This window comes from Ornithorhynchus anatinus, chromosome 2 (assembly GCF_004115215.2).
Source record: "Ornithorhynchus anatinus isolate Pmale09 chromosome 2, mOrnAna1.pri.v4, whole genome shotgun sequence".
Lineage (NCBI taxonomy): Eukaryota > Metazoa > Chordata > Mammalia > Monotremata > Ornithorhynchidae > Ornithorhynchus > Ornithorhynchus anatinus.
The window spans coordinates 141,617,069-141,634,006 of NC_041729.1; the positions used below are offsets into that span (position 1 = coordinate 141,617,069).

General features: G+C 48.2%; 1 protein-coding gene across 1 annotated transcript in view; it reads left to right on the top strand.

The window, feature by feature from the left end:
* CHRDL2 (chordin like 2) overlaps positions 1-15,200 on the top strand; it is a 79,213-nt gene extending 64,013 nt beyond the window's left edge. The window contains exons 10-12 of the mRNA XM_039914727.1: positions 5,594-5,767; positions 7,268-7,360; positions 15,097-15,200. Of these exons, the coding sequence (XP_039770661.1) occupies positions 5,594-5,767; positions 7,268-7,360; positions 15,097-15,176 (347 nt within the window). The 3' untranslated portion in view covers positions 15,177-15,200. The remainder of the gene's footprint in view (positions 1-5,593; positions 5,768-7,267; positions 7,361-15,096) is intronic.
* The last annotated feature ends 1,738 nt before the right edge of the window (positions 15,201-16,938 follow it).

Genomic DNA, 16,938 nt, shown 5'->3' on the forward strand with positions numbered 1-16,938 from the left:
GAGCACTTCGGAGAGTCCAATGTAACCGTGTAGAGAAACATGATCCCCGCCTTCGAAGTGCTTATAGTCCTAGCGGGGGAGAGAGTAAAATAAATTACCTGAGGAGAACCTTCGCTCACCTTTCCAAGAAATGTCTCGCCCCAGCAGTCTCTGCAGGTTGACCTTGTGACTTAATAATAATAATAATAATGGTATTTGTTATGCACTTACTATGTGCCAAGCACCGTTCTAAGTGCTGGGGTAGATACAAGTTAATAATATAATCATGATGATGGCATTCGTTAAGCACTTACTATGTGCCAAGCACTGTTCTAGGTGCTGGGGTAGATACAAGGTCATCAGGTTGTCCCACGTGGGGCTCACAGTCTTCATCCCCATTTTACTGATGAGGTAACTGAGGCAAAAAGAAGTAAAGTGGCTTACCCAAGGACACACAGCTGACAAGTGGTGGAGCCAGGATTAGAACCCACCTCCCCCGACTCCTAAGCCCCTGTTCTTTCCAATATGCCAAGCTGCTAGTTCTGACGTCAGAGGGTGTGGAGAAGAGTGCTGGGGCACCACATCCAATGCACACACCCACAACATTCATTCATTCATTCATTCAGTTGTTCAATCGTATTTATTGAGTGCTTACTAAGTGCAGAGCACTGTGCTAAGCACTTGGGAGAGTACCATATAACAACAGACACATTCCCTGCCCACAACGACCACATCCAGCGATAGTGCTGAGAGATTTCCCAACAGACCAGGGTCGGGGGGAGGGGTGGTTGATCTCGGAAGGCTTCCTGGAGGAGGTGGCTTTTACGGTATTTGTTAAGCGCTTACTATGTGCTAGGCACTGAACTAAACTCTGGGGGAGATATAAGCTAATCAGGTTGGACAGGGCCCATGACCCATATGGGTCTTACCGTCTTAGCAGCGTGGCTCAGTGGAAAGAGCCCGGGCTTGGGAGTCAGAGGTCATGCGTTCGAATCCCGGCTCTGCCACTTGTCAGCTGGGTGACTGTGGGCAAGTCACTTCACTTCTCTGTGCCTCGGTTACCTCGTCTGTACAATGGGGATGAAGACCGTGAGCCTCACGTGGGGCAACCTGATTACCCTGTATCTCCCCCAGCGCTTAGAACAGTGCTCTGCACATAGTAAGCACTTCACAAATACCAACATTATTATTATTACAGATGAGGTAACTGAGGAATGGGGAAGTGAAATGATTTGCCCAAGGTCACACAACAGTCAAGTGACAGAGCTGGGACTAGAACCCAGGTCCTTCTGACTCCCAGGTCCAGGCTCTATCCACTAGACCACGCTGGTTTTTTATGTGTAGTTTTGCAGGGAAGAAGGAAAATGTTTTTTCAGGGAGAGGAAGGGGAGATTATCAAATAAGGCTTAATGCCAGCAGCTGGAAGTGAGGGGAAAGCTCTCTCTAGACTGGAAACTCCTTGTGGGCAGGCAACGTATCTACCGACTCTTAGATGGTACTCTCCCCAGCTCTTAGTACTGTGCTCAGGACTCAGTAAGCGCTCAATAAATACGATCGATTGATTAGAAACCCGGTCACTGCCCTTCATCCACCCCAGAGCTTAAAACGGTGCCTGGCACATAGGAAGCAGGTAGCCTCTTAAGAAATGCCACAATTATTATTATAATTATGTAAGAGCCCCAGATGATGTATTGAAGGGGAGGGGGGTCCAAAACAGGGCAGCTGACACCTCCCCCATCCCTCCGCTCCAGGTAATCAGCTCCATCTTGCACTTCAGGAAGCTCACCCACCTCCTGAGGCCACGGTGGCTCAATAACTGATCCTGGCACCCTGGCATCGCGGAGAGGCCGGAAAACAGGCCCAATTGGAAAGGGCTGGGGCAGCTGGCTTCGCCCCAGCCCGTGTGGGTTGCCGAGTTACAGGAACCACTTCAAAAGCCACACAACTCTACCCAGAAGGAAGAAGACCCTCCCCTCCCCCCACCAATCCTGCTCCCCTTCCGGATAGCCCAGGTCTAACTCAAGTAGTAGCAATAGAGGAGCAGCGTGGCCTAGTGGAAAGACCAAGGACTTGGGAGTTAGGGGACCTGGGTTCTAATCCCGACTCAGCCACTCGGCCCCAGCTTGGAGCCCCCCTCCCTCCCCACATCGGACAGACCCCCAACTCGCCCCTTGTTCAAATCCCTCCTACAATCCCACCACTTCCAACAAGGCTTCTTCAGTTAATTTCTCAGCATCCTGAATGAAGCCCCCTCCGGTACTTAGGAACTTAAGCCCTCCTCAGCCCTCGTGGATATATGTCCGCTTTATTTATTTTTGACCTCGCTACTTGTAAATGTTTTTAAGCTTGTCTCCCACGGAAGAGTGGAAGTTCCTTGTGGGCAGGGAATATGTCACTTATTTCTTCTGTTTTCTTATTCTCCAAACACCTAATGCAGTGGACCCCGCCAAGTGGATGTTCAATAATAATAAAAATAATAATTGTGGTGATTGTTAAGCACGTACTACGTGACAGACGCTATTCTAAGCACTGGGTTAGAGAGCAGCATGGCGTAGTGGATAGAGCACGGGCCTGGAAGTCAGAAGGTCATGGGTCCTAATCCCGGCTCCACCCACTTGTCTACTGTGTGACCCTGGGCAAGTCATTTCACTTCTCTGGGCCTCAATCACATCATCTGTAAAATGGGTATTGAGACTGTGAGCTCCACATGGAACTGGGACCGTGTCCAACCCTATTTGCATGTAATAATAATAACGATAGCATTTGTTAAACACTTACTATGTGTGAAGCAGTGTTCTAAGTGCTGGGGGGATACAAGGTGATCAGGTTGTCCCATGTGGGGCTCACAATCTTAATCCCCATTTTATAGATGAGGTAACTGAGGCACAGAGAAGTGAAGTGATTTGCCCCAAGTCACACAGCTGACAAGTGGCGGAGCCAGAATTAGAACCCATGACCTCTGACTCCTAAGCCCGGGCTCTTTCCACTGCGCCACGCTGATTTTCTATCTTTTCAATCTTCTTGTATCCACCTCAGAGCTCAGTACAGTGCCCGACACATAGTAAGCATTTAACAAGTACCGAAATTATTACTGTTACAAGTTAAGTAGGTCGGACAAAGTCCCTGTCCCATACGGGGCTCACAGTCTAGGTTTAGGGGAGAGAGGAGGTATTTAATCCCCATTATAATGTTGAGAAACCTGAGTCTCAGAGAAGTGAAGTGACTTGCCCAAGATCATACAGCAAGCAATTGGCAGAATGTGGATTAGAACCCAAGTCCTCTGACTCTCAGGAGAAGCTCTTTCCTCTAGGCCATGCTACTTCCCAAGCATTCATTCATTCATTCAATCACATTTATCGAGCACTTGCTGTGTGCAGAGCACTGTACTAAGCATTTGAAAAGTACAATTCAGCAACAAAAGCGACAGTGAGAGACAATCCCTGCCCACGCCATGCTTACAGTCTAGAAGGGGAGAGACAGACATCAAAACAAGTAAGCAGGCATCAGTATAAATTGAATTAATAATGTTGGTATTTGTTAAGCGCTTCCTATGTGCCGAGCACTGTTCTAAGCGCTGGGGTAGACACAGGGGAATCAGGTTGTCCCACGTGGGGCTCACAGTCTTAATCCCCATTTTACAGATGAGGGAACTGAGGCACCGAGAAGTTAAGTGACTTGCCCAAAGTCACACAGCTGGCAAGTGGCAGAGCTGGGGTTTGAACCCATGACCTCTGACTCCAAAGCCCGTGCTCTTTCCAGTGAGCCACGCTGCTTCTCTTAGATATATACACATCAAAATGAATAAACAGGCATTGCAAGTCGGGGAATAGCGGGTGAAAAGAGCAGAAGGACAGGCCAGACGGCGGAGAGACTTGAAGCTAATTTGGACGTCTCCCCGCCCTCCCTCGGCTCTAGCCCGAATTTGTGGCTTCTAGGAATTTCTCACTCTGAGTATGATTGGGGTGGGTTGCCCTAACTTCAGCCCACCGGGCATTCAGTCAGTACTACTGGATGTTTCTTGTAGGGTTAAGAGCTTACTCTGCAGCATGGAGGATTTAGATCAGACCTCCAGATGACCTTCCCAACAGTGAGAGTCGAGCAAATCTGCACCAAATCTATCTGAAAGAGGCCTGCCTGGAAGAGCGAGGCAGGGGACTGGACAATGAGACTGTGGTCTTCTAGTCCCAGGATCCTGGGGTGGGAAGGAGTTGGGTTGAACCGAACTATTATACTTCATTCATTCTATTTAGATGTCCTGCTGGCACCACAAACTTAACGCGTCCAAAACAGGACTCCTTATCTTCCCACCGAAACCTGTTCCTCCCCTTGACTTTCCTCTCACCATCATCCTGTCTGTCTCACGAGCCTGTAGCCTTGGCGTTATTCTAGACTCATCTCTCTCATTCACTCACATATTCAATCTGCCACTAAATCCTGTCAGTTCAACCTTCACAACCTCGCTAAAATCTGCCCTTTCCTCTCATCCAAACTGCTCCTGTGTGAATCCAAGCATTTATCCTATCCCGCCTTGATTTTGTATCAGCCTCTTTGCTGACCTCCCTGCCTCTTGTCTCTCCCCATTCCAGTCCATACTTCATTCTTCTGCATGGATCATTCTTTCACAGAAACTCTCGGTCCGTGTTTCCCTACTCCTCTAGAACCACCAGTGGTTGCCCAACCACCTCCATATCCAACAGAAACATTTCCCCATTGGCTTTAAAGCACTCAGTCACCTTGTTCCCTTCTACCTTACTTCGCTGCTACAACCCAATCCTCACACTTTGCTCCTCTGATGCCAACCGACTCAATGTACTTTGAGCTCTTCTATCTCATGGCTGACTTCTCGCTCACGGCCTGCCTCTGGCCTGGAATGCCCTCTCCTTCATATCTGACGGACAACGACTCTCCTCACTTTCAAAGCCTTACTAAAGGTTCATCTCCCTCACGAGGAATTCCCCAACTCCTCATTTCCTCTTCTCCCACTCCCTCCTCCATCAACTGTGCACTTGGATTTGCAGGCTTTATTCGCTCCTCCCTCAGCTCCACAGCACTTATGTCCATAACTGTATTGCATTTATTTATAATCATGTCTGTCTTCTAGACTGTAAGCTTGTTGTGGGCAGGAAATGTGTCTACCAACTCTATTATATTGTACCCACTCAAGACTACAAAATTCATTTCATTCTTTCATTCATTCATATTCACTGAACCCCTTTGAGTTGATGGTTGTGATGTGGGGAAGCTGTGGAGCCTAATGGAAAGGGAGTCAGAGAACCTGGATTCAAATCCAAGCTCTGCCACTTGCCCGCTGTGTCACCTTAGGAAAATCACCACGTCTCTGTGTCTCAGTTACCCCCATCTGTAAAATGGGGATTAAATCTCACTCCCTCCTACTTAGACCGTGAGCCCCATGTGGGACAGGCCCTGGTATCCAACCTGATGATCTTCTATCTACCAAGAGCTTAGTACAGTGCTTGGCATATAGTAAGTGCTTAACAAATGCCACCATTTATTATTAGACGGCCACGGCGGGGGTGGGTGATATTGATGAGGGAGGCCGGCGGGGATGTAGCCGATAAGGGTGCCGAGTAACAAGCCACCTTGTCTTGCCCAGAGGACAGAGCGAAGCCGAATGAGGAGGAGATCAACTCCACCAAATGCCCCAAGCGCCCCAGCAGGGTCCCGACCCACGCCCTCACGTCCGCCACCCCCGAGGTCCGGCCTCAGGTCCTCCCCGAGAAGGAGCGAACAGAGGAGGTGGAGGTCTTCGTCTGGAAGCTGGTCAAAGGTCAGAGCCGAGTAGGGGTGGATGCCTCATATTTGCACTGGGGTCTTAGAGGGGAGCGTTAACAGGCTCAAGGCCGATAGTCCCGGGGGGGGGGGGGGCAAAGGGCAGATCCGCCCACCTTCTGAATGGATTTCTCCCAGGTGGGGTGGAGAAGCTGTCCTAAAATTGGGAAGAATCCAAGGTGAGTCAGCCATGTTTATTGAGCGCTTACCGTGTGCAGAGCACTATACTAAGAGCTTGAACAATAAACAGACACATTCCCTGCCCACAACGAGCTTACAGTCTAGAGGATGAACTTACAGTATAGGAGCAGCATGGCCTAGTGGGAAGAGCATGGGCCTGGGAATCAGAGGACCTGGGTTCTAAACCGGGCTCTGCCAACTGCTTGCCGTGCGACTTTGAGTAAGTCACTTCGCTTTTCTGGGCCTCACTTTCCTTAACTGTAAAATGGGGATTAAATATCTGTTCTCGTTCCTATTTAGACCGTGAGCCCTAACGGGGACAGAGATTGTGCCTAACCTAATTATCTTGTATATACTCTGGCACTTAGAACAGTGTTTGACATACAATAAGTGCTTAACAAATACCATAAAAAATGGTGTGCTACATTCTGACCATCCATTCAAATAATAATAATAATAATTATTAAATTGGTAAGCATTGTTCTAAGCACTATGGTAGATACAAATTAATTAGGTTGGAACTAATTAATTTGTATCTACCACAGTGCTTAGAATGAAGTCCCATGCGGGGCTCACAGTAAGAGGGACAGCTGGCATATTTTACATTTTACAGATGAAGGTTGAATCCCCTGGACTCCATAATAATTTCTGCTTTTTTGTTAAGCACTTAGTATGTGACGACCACTACAATAAGCACTGGGATAGATACAAGATGGTCAGGTCAGACACATTCTCGGTTCCACCTGGGGCGCACAGTCTAAGGTATTTGTTAAGATCTTACTATGTGCCAAGCATTCATTCATTCATTCAATAGTATTTATTGAGCACTTACTATGTGCAGAGCACTGTACTAAACGCTTGAAATGTACAAATCGGTAACAGATAGAGACAGTCCCTGCCCTTTGACGGGCTTACAGTCTAATCGGGGGAGGACTGTTCTAAGTGCTAGGGGAGATACAAGCTTATCAATTTGAAGACAGTCCCTGTTCCAACAAGGCCCCCAATCTAATCCCCCAATTTTACAGATGAGGAAACAGAAGCCCAGAGAAGTTGAATGATTTCTCCAAGGTCACACAGTTGGCGGGATTAGAATCCAGGGCCCCTGATTCCTGGGACAAGTTTTTTCCACTTTCAGTCCTGCCAAAGAACTCCGACCACCAACTACCGCTCCCTACTCCTTCCCCAGGAGAGGGGCTGGGGGGGATAGGAATGGAGTTGGATTCTAGTCCATTTTGGGGGCCCTGGAGCCCCCAGAGCTGAGGGCTGCCGGGATGGCCTTACTCCCGGCCACCACTCATGCCAATGTTTCTGCCCCCAGGAATCTTTCACTTGATGCAGATCAAGAAGGGCAAGAAGGAAGAGTTCCAACAAGAGGACCAGAGCTCCTGGACGCTTCCACAGACAAATGAAGGTAAGACGGCGGGCCGGCCCCCTGGGTGAGGGAAAAGGGGCGGGACAGTGCGTGGCATATAGTAAGCGCTTAACAAATATCATAGAAAAAAGAGGGGGAGAATCACCCAGAATGGGAAGATGAGGCAATTGCTTGGAATTCTGAGGGAGTCATTACCCTAGTCCCAGCAGTGGATAAGAGACAAGGGTGAAGCATCTTGATCTGATCTGATAGTCTACCCCCAAGGACAAAACTTATTGCTTTGGTCTCTTCTAGAAGGAGTGTGACCCCATGGAAAGAGCATGGGCCTGGGAGTCAGGAGACCTGGGTTCTAAATCCTGGCCCTACCGCCTGCCTGCTGGGTAACCTTTGGCAAGTCATTTCACTTCTCTGTACCTCATTCATTCATTCAGTCAAATTTATTGAGTGCTTACTGTGTGCAGAGCACTGTATTCAGCACTTGGAAAGTACAATTCGGCAGCATAGAGACAATCCCTACCCAACAACAGGCTCACAGTCTAGATGTGACTCAGTTTCCTCATCTGTAAAGTCGGGGTTCAGTACCTACTCTCCCTTCTACTTAGGCTGTGAGCCCCATGTGGGACATGCTCTGTGTCCAACCTGATTAGCTTTTATCTTCCCCACTGCTTATTACTATGCTCTGGCTCCTAGCAAGTGTTTAACAAATACCATTATTATCAGTATAATCATTATTATCACACAATCAATCAGTGGAATTTAATATTTTTATTTATTTGTATGCTATTTGTTAGGTGCTTGCTATGTGTTCTAAGCACTGGGATAGATACACGTTAAGTTGCACACAGTCTCAGTCCCAGAAAGGGTTCATAGTCTAAGCAGGAGGGAGAACAGCTTATTTATCGAACCCTTACCATGTGCAGAGCACTGTACTAAGCACTTGGGAGAGTCCAATCCAACAGAGTTGGTAGACATGATCCCTGTCCACAAGGAGTTTACAGGTTAGAGGGGGAGACTGACAATAAAATAAATTAGAGGTAGGAGTAAGCAACAGAATATAAATGTATGTCCTTAGGTGCTTAGAACAGTGCCTGGTACACATTTAGTGATTAACAAATACCACTGTTGTTGTTGTTATTATTATTATTAGTGCAGTGGTGAGGGGATTGCTTGCCCAAGTGCTCAGATGACTTGGAAATGCTGAAATGGCAGAGGGGTAGAGGATAGGGGGGCAGTAAAGTTGGGGAGAGAAGGGATTAATCAGGCTTTGCCTCAGTACCTTTAGTGGAAAAAAAACCACCCCAAAATGCTAAGGACATGAAGGACAGGAGAGTAATCACCATTTTCCAGCAGTCAATGACCAGCTGTCAGTCTGTAAAGTGTATTTGAGTGCTTACTCTGCAGAGCACTGAACTAAGCGACAGGGAGAGTACTGTAGAACAGACATATTCCCTGCCCACAATGATCTTACAGTCTAGAGACGAGCTTACGGTCTAGAGGGAAGAGGAGAATTGACTGTGAAAACTCCGGGAGAGTCTCCCTGGGTTCCATGGTTGGCAGGACTCTACCCAAAGTCCTCCTGAGCCCTTGACCAAAGAACATCATGGACTCGGCATCGAGTCACACCAAACCCAATTTGCTTGCATCCACCCCGATGCTTAGTAAAGTGCCTGACACATAGTAAACACTTAAATACCACAGTTATTATTATTATTATTGTAATTTGGCTTGGAACCCAAACCCAGCCCATGAAACACCTTAGCAGCATGATAGACACAAAAATAAGGCAAAAGGGGCCATAACAAGACCTGTCTCTTATATTACTAAGTCCACTTGATTACCCTGAGTAGATCGACTGGGTACTTAGGCCATTCCATGACACTGTGTTTGGTTGGGGAAAGAGGTAAAGAGTCCCTGCCTGACCCTTGCCCGCAGGACTCAGCAGGTTTCGTATCCAGTCCCACAACACTTATGTCCATATGTGTCATTTATTTCTATTAATGTCTGTCTCCCCTTCTAGGCTGTACGCTCGTTGTAGGCAGGTAATGTGTCTGTTATATGGCTCATTCATTCATTCAATCATATTTATTGAGCGCTTATTCTGTGCAGAGCACTGTACTAAGCACTTGGGTTAATACAACAATAAACAGACACATTTCCTACCCACATTGAGCTTACAGTCTAGGGGGGGAGACAGACATGAATATAAATAAGTAAATAACAGATATGGACATAAGTGCTGTGGGGCGGGGAGGGGGATGAATAAAGGGAGTGAGTCAGGGCGATGTGGAAGGGAGTGGGAGAAGGGGAAAAGTGGGGCTTAGTCTGGGAAGGCCTCGTGGAGGCGATGGGCCTTCAATAAGGCTTTGAAATGGGGGAGAGTCACTGTCTGTAGGATTTGATGAGGGGGAGCCTTCCAGACCAGAGGCAGGACGTGGGCAGGGGTAGGAGGTGAAGCCCAGACTTTGTTGCATTTTCAACAACACTCTACCTCGTAGACTGAGGTAGAGTGACAAAGATAGCATTAGAGGAGCAAAGTGTGTGGGCTGGGTCGTAGTGGGTGAGTAGCAAGGTGAGGTAGGAGGGAGCAAGGTAGTCGAGTGCTTTGAAGTCAGTGGTGAGGAGTTTTTTTTATATCATACTCTCCCCAGTGCTTAGTAGGTACCCTGCACACAGTAAGCTTCCAATAAATATGAATGACTGACTGACCGACTCTAGCAGAGAGACGGCCAAGGCCTGGAGTTGTCCCTGCTTTAGATCCAGGCCTTGGCGCTCTGCTGGCCTGCAACCTAGAGGCTGCCAACGCCTCTCACCCTGGCAAGGGGAGAATGCACTCTCTATTCCAGGAGGACTTCCTGGAGGAGGAAAGCCCCAGGCTGAACCTTTACAGGAAAGATGGATCAGGGGAGGCTGACGGTGGCACAGGCAGGTTAGGCCGAGGGAGAGCCAAGCCCCAGGGGGCTGGGAGAGGCCGTGCCAGGCCCCAATGTTGTGATTTGAAGGAGGGGAGGACTAGTCAAGGATTTCACAAGCAGCGGGAGAGGAATGACTGGTGAAAACTTTCCTCCTTGGCTACGGGACCCCTCTTCAATCAGCCAATCAATGGTCTTTATTGAGTGCTTACTACTACTACTACTACTACTACCAATAATAATAACTGTGGTATTTGTTAAGCACTGACTGTGTACCAAGCACTATACTAAGCACTGGGGTGGATATAAGCAAATTGGGTTGGACACAGTCCCTGTCCCACATGGGATTCACACTCTCAATCTCCATTTTCCAGATGAGGTAATAATAATAATAATAATAATAATGTTGGTATTTGTTAAGCACTTACTATGTGCAGAGCACTGTTCTAAGCACTGGGGTGGATACAGGGTAATCAGGTTATTCCACGTGAGGCTCATAGTTAATCCCCATTTTCCAGATCAGGTAACCGAGACCCAGAGAAGTGAAATGATTTGCCCAAGGTCACACAGCAGACATGTGGCAGAGTCAGGATTAGAACCCATGATCATCTGACTCCCAGGCCTTGAAGGGGTTCCTGGGCCCAGCAGCCCCCAGGCCTTCCGGCCACAGAGGGGTGGGAGGCATGGGGGCTTTTCCAACCTGTCCAAATCCAGCTAAGCACCCAGGGCAGTCATTCGATCAATCAATCAATCAATGGGATTCAATGAACATTTATTATGTGCAGAGCACTGTACTAAGCACTTGGGAGAGTCCAATACAACAGACTACTCAGAGGCCAGCTAGGCCAGTCAACATCACCATCATTTCCAACTGACTGCTAGGGAAAAGTCAGCCCAGAGAAGGCAGAGGATGGTTCATCGCCCCCTCCCAGCTCATTAATCAATCAATGGTAATTATTGATCACTTACTGTTTATAGAGCACTGTACTAAGTGCTTGCGAAAATGCAACAAAGTTTGGGGTTTTTTTCTGGCATTTGTTAAGCACTTACTATATACCAGCCACTCTACTAAGCACTGGGGTAGATACAAGATAATCAGTTTGGACACAGCTCCTGAGCCACGTGGGGCTCAAGGTCTTAACCCCCATTTTACAGATGAGGGAACTGAGGGCACAGAGAAGTGAAGTGATTTGCCCAAGGTCACACAGCAGACAAGTGGCGGAGCCCAGAATGACACCCAGACCTTCTGACTCACAGGCCCGGGCTCTAGCCGCTAGCCCATGCTGCTTTTCAAGTTGGTAGACAAAATTCTTGCCCACAAGGAGTTTACAGTCTGCGGGGAGAGATAGACATTAAAATCAATTAAGGACAGGGGAAATAGTAAAGTATAAGAATATTTCCATAAGTACTGTGGGGCTGAGGTGTATATCTGAATGCTTCAGACATATGAAGTCAAATTCATAATCTATACAGACAGGAGGGTGGCTAACATATCGGAGTATCAGCCAGGCTGTGACCAGCTTTCACCACCTAATAATAACTGTGGTATCTGTTAAGCGCTTACTATGTGCCAGGCACTCTACTATGCCCTGGGGTGGATACAAGCAAATTGGGTTGGACACAGTCCCTGTCCCACATGGGGCTCGCAGTCTCAATCCACATTGTACAGCTGAGGTAACTGAGGCACAGAGAAGTGAAGCGACTTGCCCAAGGCCACACAGCAGACAAGTGGCAAAGTGGGGATCAGAACTCCTGACCTGCTGACTCCCGGGCTATGCCATGCCAAACACAAACCTGTAATAATAATAATGTTGGTGTTTGTTAAGCGCTTACTATGTGCAGAGCACTGTTCTAAGCGCTGGGGTAGATACAGGGTAATCAGGTTGTCCCACGTGAGGCTCACAGTCTTCATCCCCATTTTACAGATGAGGTAACTGAGGCACAGAGAAGTGAAGTGACTTGCCCACAGTCACACAGCTGACAAGTGGCAGAGCTGGGATTTGAATCCATTACCTCTGTCTCCCAAACCCATGCTCTTTCCACTGAGCCACGCTGCCCTGCCTCCCTGAAGCTGGTCCAGTGCTGCCCAAATCTCTTGGCTTCCCACTTGGCCACAAACTCTCAAATTTGGGTTGTTGAGACTTGGGACTCTGTTTTAAGCCCTTAAACCCAGCAACTCCCCTCCGTCAGATAGTTGCACTGATTGAGCACTTACTGTGCGCAGAACACTGTACTAAGCGATTGGGAGAGTACAATAGAATAGTAAACACATTCCCTGCCCAGAATGAGCTTCCGATCTAGAGTCCCTCCCCCGGGGATCCAGCGATCCATCTCCAAACGTAAGAGCCGGGAGGATCAACTTTCCTGACCAGGAAGGGAATCAGTCTTCCTGACCATGGCAAAGATCAGCTTTCCTTGTCAAGGCAGGGACCAGTTTTCCTGACCATGGCAGGGAGTCAATCTCTTTTTTATGGTATTCGATAAGCACTTGCACTGTACTAGGCCCCGGGGTAGATACAAGCTAATCAAGTTGGATCCAGTCCCTGTTCCACGTGGAGCTTACAGTCTTCATCCCCATTTTACAGATGAGGGAGCTGAGAACAGAGAAGTGAAGTGACTTTCTCCAGGGTCACACAGCAGACAAGTGGTGGAGCTGGGATTAGTACCCAGGTCATGCTGCTTCCAGGTCACTGCAAGGATCAGCCTTCCTGACAATCAGGGATCAGCTTTCCTGACATCATGGGGGGAACCTTCCTGACCTGGCAGGGATCAGCCTTCCTGACAATGGGGGAATCAACCGGACTGACCATGGCAGGGATTATCAACGTGGTTTAGTGGAAAGAGCCCGGCTTTGGGAGTCAGAGAATGTGGGTTCTAATCCTGGCTCTGCTGCTTGTCTGCTGTGTGACCTTGGGCAAGCCACTTAACTTCTCTGGGCCTCAGTTACCTCATCTGTAAAAGGGGATTAAGACTGTGAACCCCAGGTGAGACAACCTGATTGCCTTGTATCTACTCCAGCTTTTAGAACATTCATTCATTCATTCATTCAATAGTATTTATTGAGCACTTATTATGTGCAGAACACTGTACTAAGCGCTTGGAATGTACAATTCTGCAACAGATAGAGACAATCCCTGCCCATTGACGGGCTTACAGTCTAATCGGGGGAGACAGACAGACAAAAACAAGACAACTTAATCGCAATAAATAGAATCGTTACAATATCGCCAAGATCCACCCTTTCCTCTCCATCCAAACGGCTATCTTACTGGTACGGGCTCTCATAATATCCCGGCTGGATTATTGTGTCAGCCTATCCCGGCTGGATTATTGTGTCAGCCTTCTCTCTGATCTCCCTTCCTCCTATCTATTCTTGTTCCCTATTCTTCTCCCTTCCTCCTATCCTCCCCTCCAGTCTATTCTTCATTCCGCTGCCCAGATCATCTTCCTGCAGAAACGCTCTGGGCATGTCACTCCCCACCTCAAAACCCTCCAGTGGTTGTCTAGCAACCTTCGCATGAAACAAAAACTTCTCGCTCTGGGCTTCAAGGCTATCACCTTGCCCCCTCCTACCTCACCTCCCTTCTCTCTTCCTACGGCCCACCCTGCACGCTCTGCTTCTCTGCCGCCCACCTCCTCACCATCCCCCGTTCACGCCTGTCCCGCCGTTGACCCTGGGCCACGTCCTCCCTCTGGCCTCCCTCGTCCTCCCTCCTCACCTCCGCCAAACTAACTCTCTTCCCCTCTTCAAAGCCCTCCTGAGAGCTCACCTCCTCCAAGAGGCCTTCCCAGACTGAGCTTCCCCTTTTCCCTCTGCTCCCTCTGCTGCCTCTCTGCCCCCACCTTGGCCTCCCCTCAGCTAAGCCCTCTTTCCCCCCATTTCCCTCTGCTCCTTCCCCTCTCCCTTCCCCTCCCCTCAGCACTGTGCTCATTTGTATATATTTTTATTTCCCTATTTATTTTGTTAATGAGGTGTAAAGTGCTTGGCACATAATAAGAACTTAATGGATACCATAATTATTATTGTTATTATTATTATCAGCCTTCCTGACCATGGGGGAATCAACCTGATTGATCATGGCAGGGATCATCCTTCCTGACAATAGGGGATCAACCTTCTTGACCTTGGCAGGGATCATCCTTCTGACAGTGGGGGTTCAACCTTCCTGGTCATTGCAGCGATCAGCCTTCCTGAGAATAGGGAATCTAGCCTTCCTCACTATGGTAGGGATCAACCTTCCTGGCCACAGCCTAGCTAGCCATGGAGGAGATCAACCTTCCTGACAGTGGGGGAATCAGTCTTCCTGGCCTTGCTAAGAATCATCTTTCCTAACAATGGGGGACCAGCCTTCCTGCTCAAGGCAGGGACCAGCTTCCTGTCCATGGAGGGGATCAACCTTATAATAATGTTGGTATTTGTTAAGCGCTTACTATGTGGCGAGCACTGTTCTAAGCGCTGGATAGGTCATGGCATTATTACTATTCTCCCAAGCTCTTGGTACAGTGCTTTGCACACAGTAAGTGCTCAATAAATATGAATGAATGAATGAATGAATGAATGAATGACCAGCCTCTCAAACATTAGAGGTTCAGTCCTCCTGATAATGGGAGAAATCAGCCTTCCAGGCCATGATGAGGATCAACCTTCCTGGTTATGGCAGGGATCGGCCTTCCTGACCAGAGTAGCGATCAGCTTTCCTGGCTATAGCTGGGAATCATCTTTCCTGACAATGGGGAATCAGCCTTCCTGGCATAACCTGAACACCGTTGTTTTGAACAGTCAGGGCCTTGGATGTCCCTGTGGGAACCGAGGTCTCTGATTCCCTCTCTCTGACCTACTCTCTCCTCTCCTCTGCTTTCCTCTAGGTCACTGGAACATCCTTCGAGCACAAGCCCCGGAGCTTAGAATGACAGCGAGTCCAGAGGAAGAGACAAAGAACTTGTAGTACGGACTTCTCCATCTGCACCCCAACTCCCATAAATATATAGATTATATATATATAATATATGCATTAATAATTAAATTTCATCATTATTAAATGACTGAGAGATGGATGTGAAAACTTCAAGCAACCCAAAGCATGCCCCATTCTAGCAAAGGAATAATAGCCCCTGGCTGAGGGACTGAAGAGAAAGAGAGAGAGAGAGAGACGTAAGGGTAGAATTAACTCACTGCCTCCTCCTCCCTTTTCTCTCTCTTCTCTTCTGCCTCTTCTTCCTCCACCTCCTCCTCCACCCCCTCCCTTTTCTCCCTCTTCTCCTCTCCCTCTTCCCTTCCTCCTCCTCTCTCAGCACAGAAGCTGCCATGGGGATAATAATGATGGTATTTGTTAAGCGCTTACTCTGTGCCAAGCACTGTTCTAAGCGCTGGGATAGATACAAGGTAATCAGATTGTCCCGTGTGGGGCTCACGGTCTCAATCCCCATTTTACAGATGAGATAACTGAGGCACAGAGAAGTTAAGTTATCAGCCCAAAGTCACACAGCGGATAAGTGGCGGAGTCGGAATTAGAACCCATGACCTCTGACTTCCAGGCCCCGGCTTTGACATCAGACTACTATGATATTGACGCCAGACTACTGTTTTGTTTTGTTGTCCGTCTCTCCCGTTTAGACTGTGAGCCCGCTGTTGGGCAGGGATTGTCTCTGTTGCCAAATTGTACATTCCAAGTGCTTAGTGCAGTGCACTGCACACAGTACATGCTCAATAAATACGATTGAATGAATGAATGAATTAATTAAGCCACACATAGACAGGTTCACCCAAGAAAAAGAATAGCTGAACAGGTTGAAGCTGCAGCAGGAGGGATTTGAGCTAGAAAGAACAAAGAACTTACTGTAGGGATGGTTCAGAGACCCAGAAATGTGGAAGGGGTGAAGGGATAATGGTGATTCTTTCCCTGCAGCAAGTCTATCGCAAGAGCAGGGGGATAGACTATGTTGGCTTTGCAAGGCCTTTCTGGCCCCATGGGGTCTGGGATTTCTCCTGCTGAGGATCAACCTCAGCGCCTCTCTGGCCCCCTGCCAGGATGGCCCCTTCCCCACTGTTGAGCAGGGTTAATAATAATAACAATTGCATCGGTTAAGCACTTACTATGTGCCAAGAACTCTTCTTAGTGCTGGGGTAGATATGAGTTAATCAGGTTGGACACAGTCCCTGTCCCACAAGGGACTCACCCTCTTAATCTACACTTTGCAGATGAGGAAATTGAGAGCCAGAGAAGTGAAGTGATTTGCTCGAGGTCACATAGCAGACATGTGGAGGAGCTGGGATTAGAACCCAGGTCCTTCTGACTCCCAGGCTCTATCCACTAAGCCACACCGCTTCTAGCAGCACATCCCTGGTCTCTTCACATACCATTCTGACTAATGTCTGCTCCCCCTCAGGCTCATGGCAGCTCTGAGTTAGTTAAGGTGGTCTGTGTCCCCTATCTCCAAGCAGAAATATCGCCCTTCCTAAAATCCCAGAATCCATCCTCTCCCCCTCCACAGAGGTTGGGAGGATGGAGACCTCATTCACCGTTTTACCCCACAGCTCTGTGCTGGCTGGGAATCAGTCAATCAATAAACTGTATTTACTGAGTGCTTACTTTGCATAGAACACTGTACTAAATGCTTGGGAGAGTCCGGGATTAGAACAGTGCTCGGCACATAGTAAGCACTTAAATACTATCATTATTATTACAGTAGAACAGAGTTATTCATTCA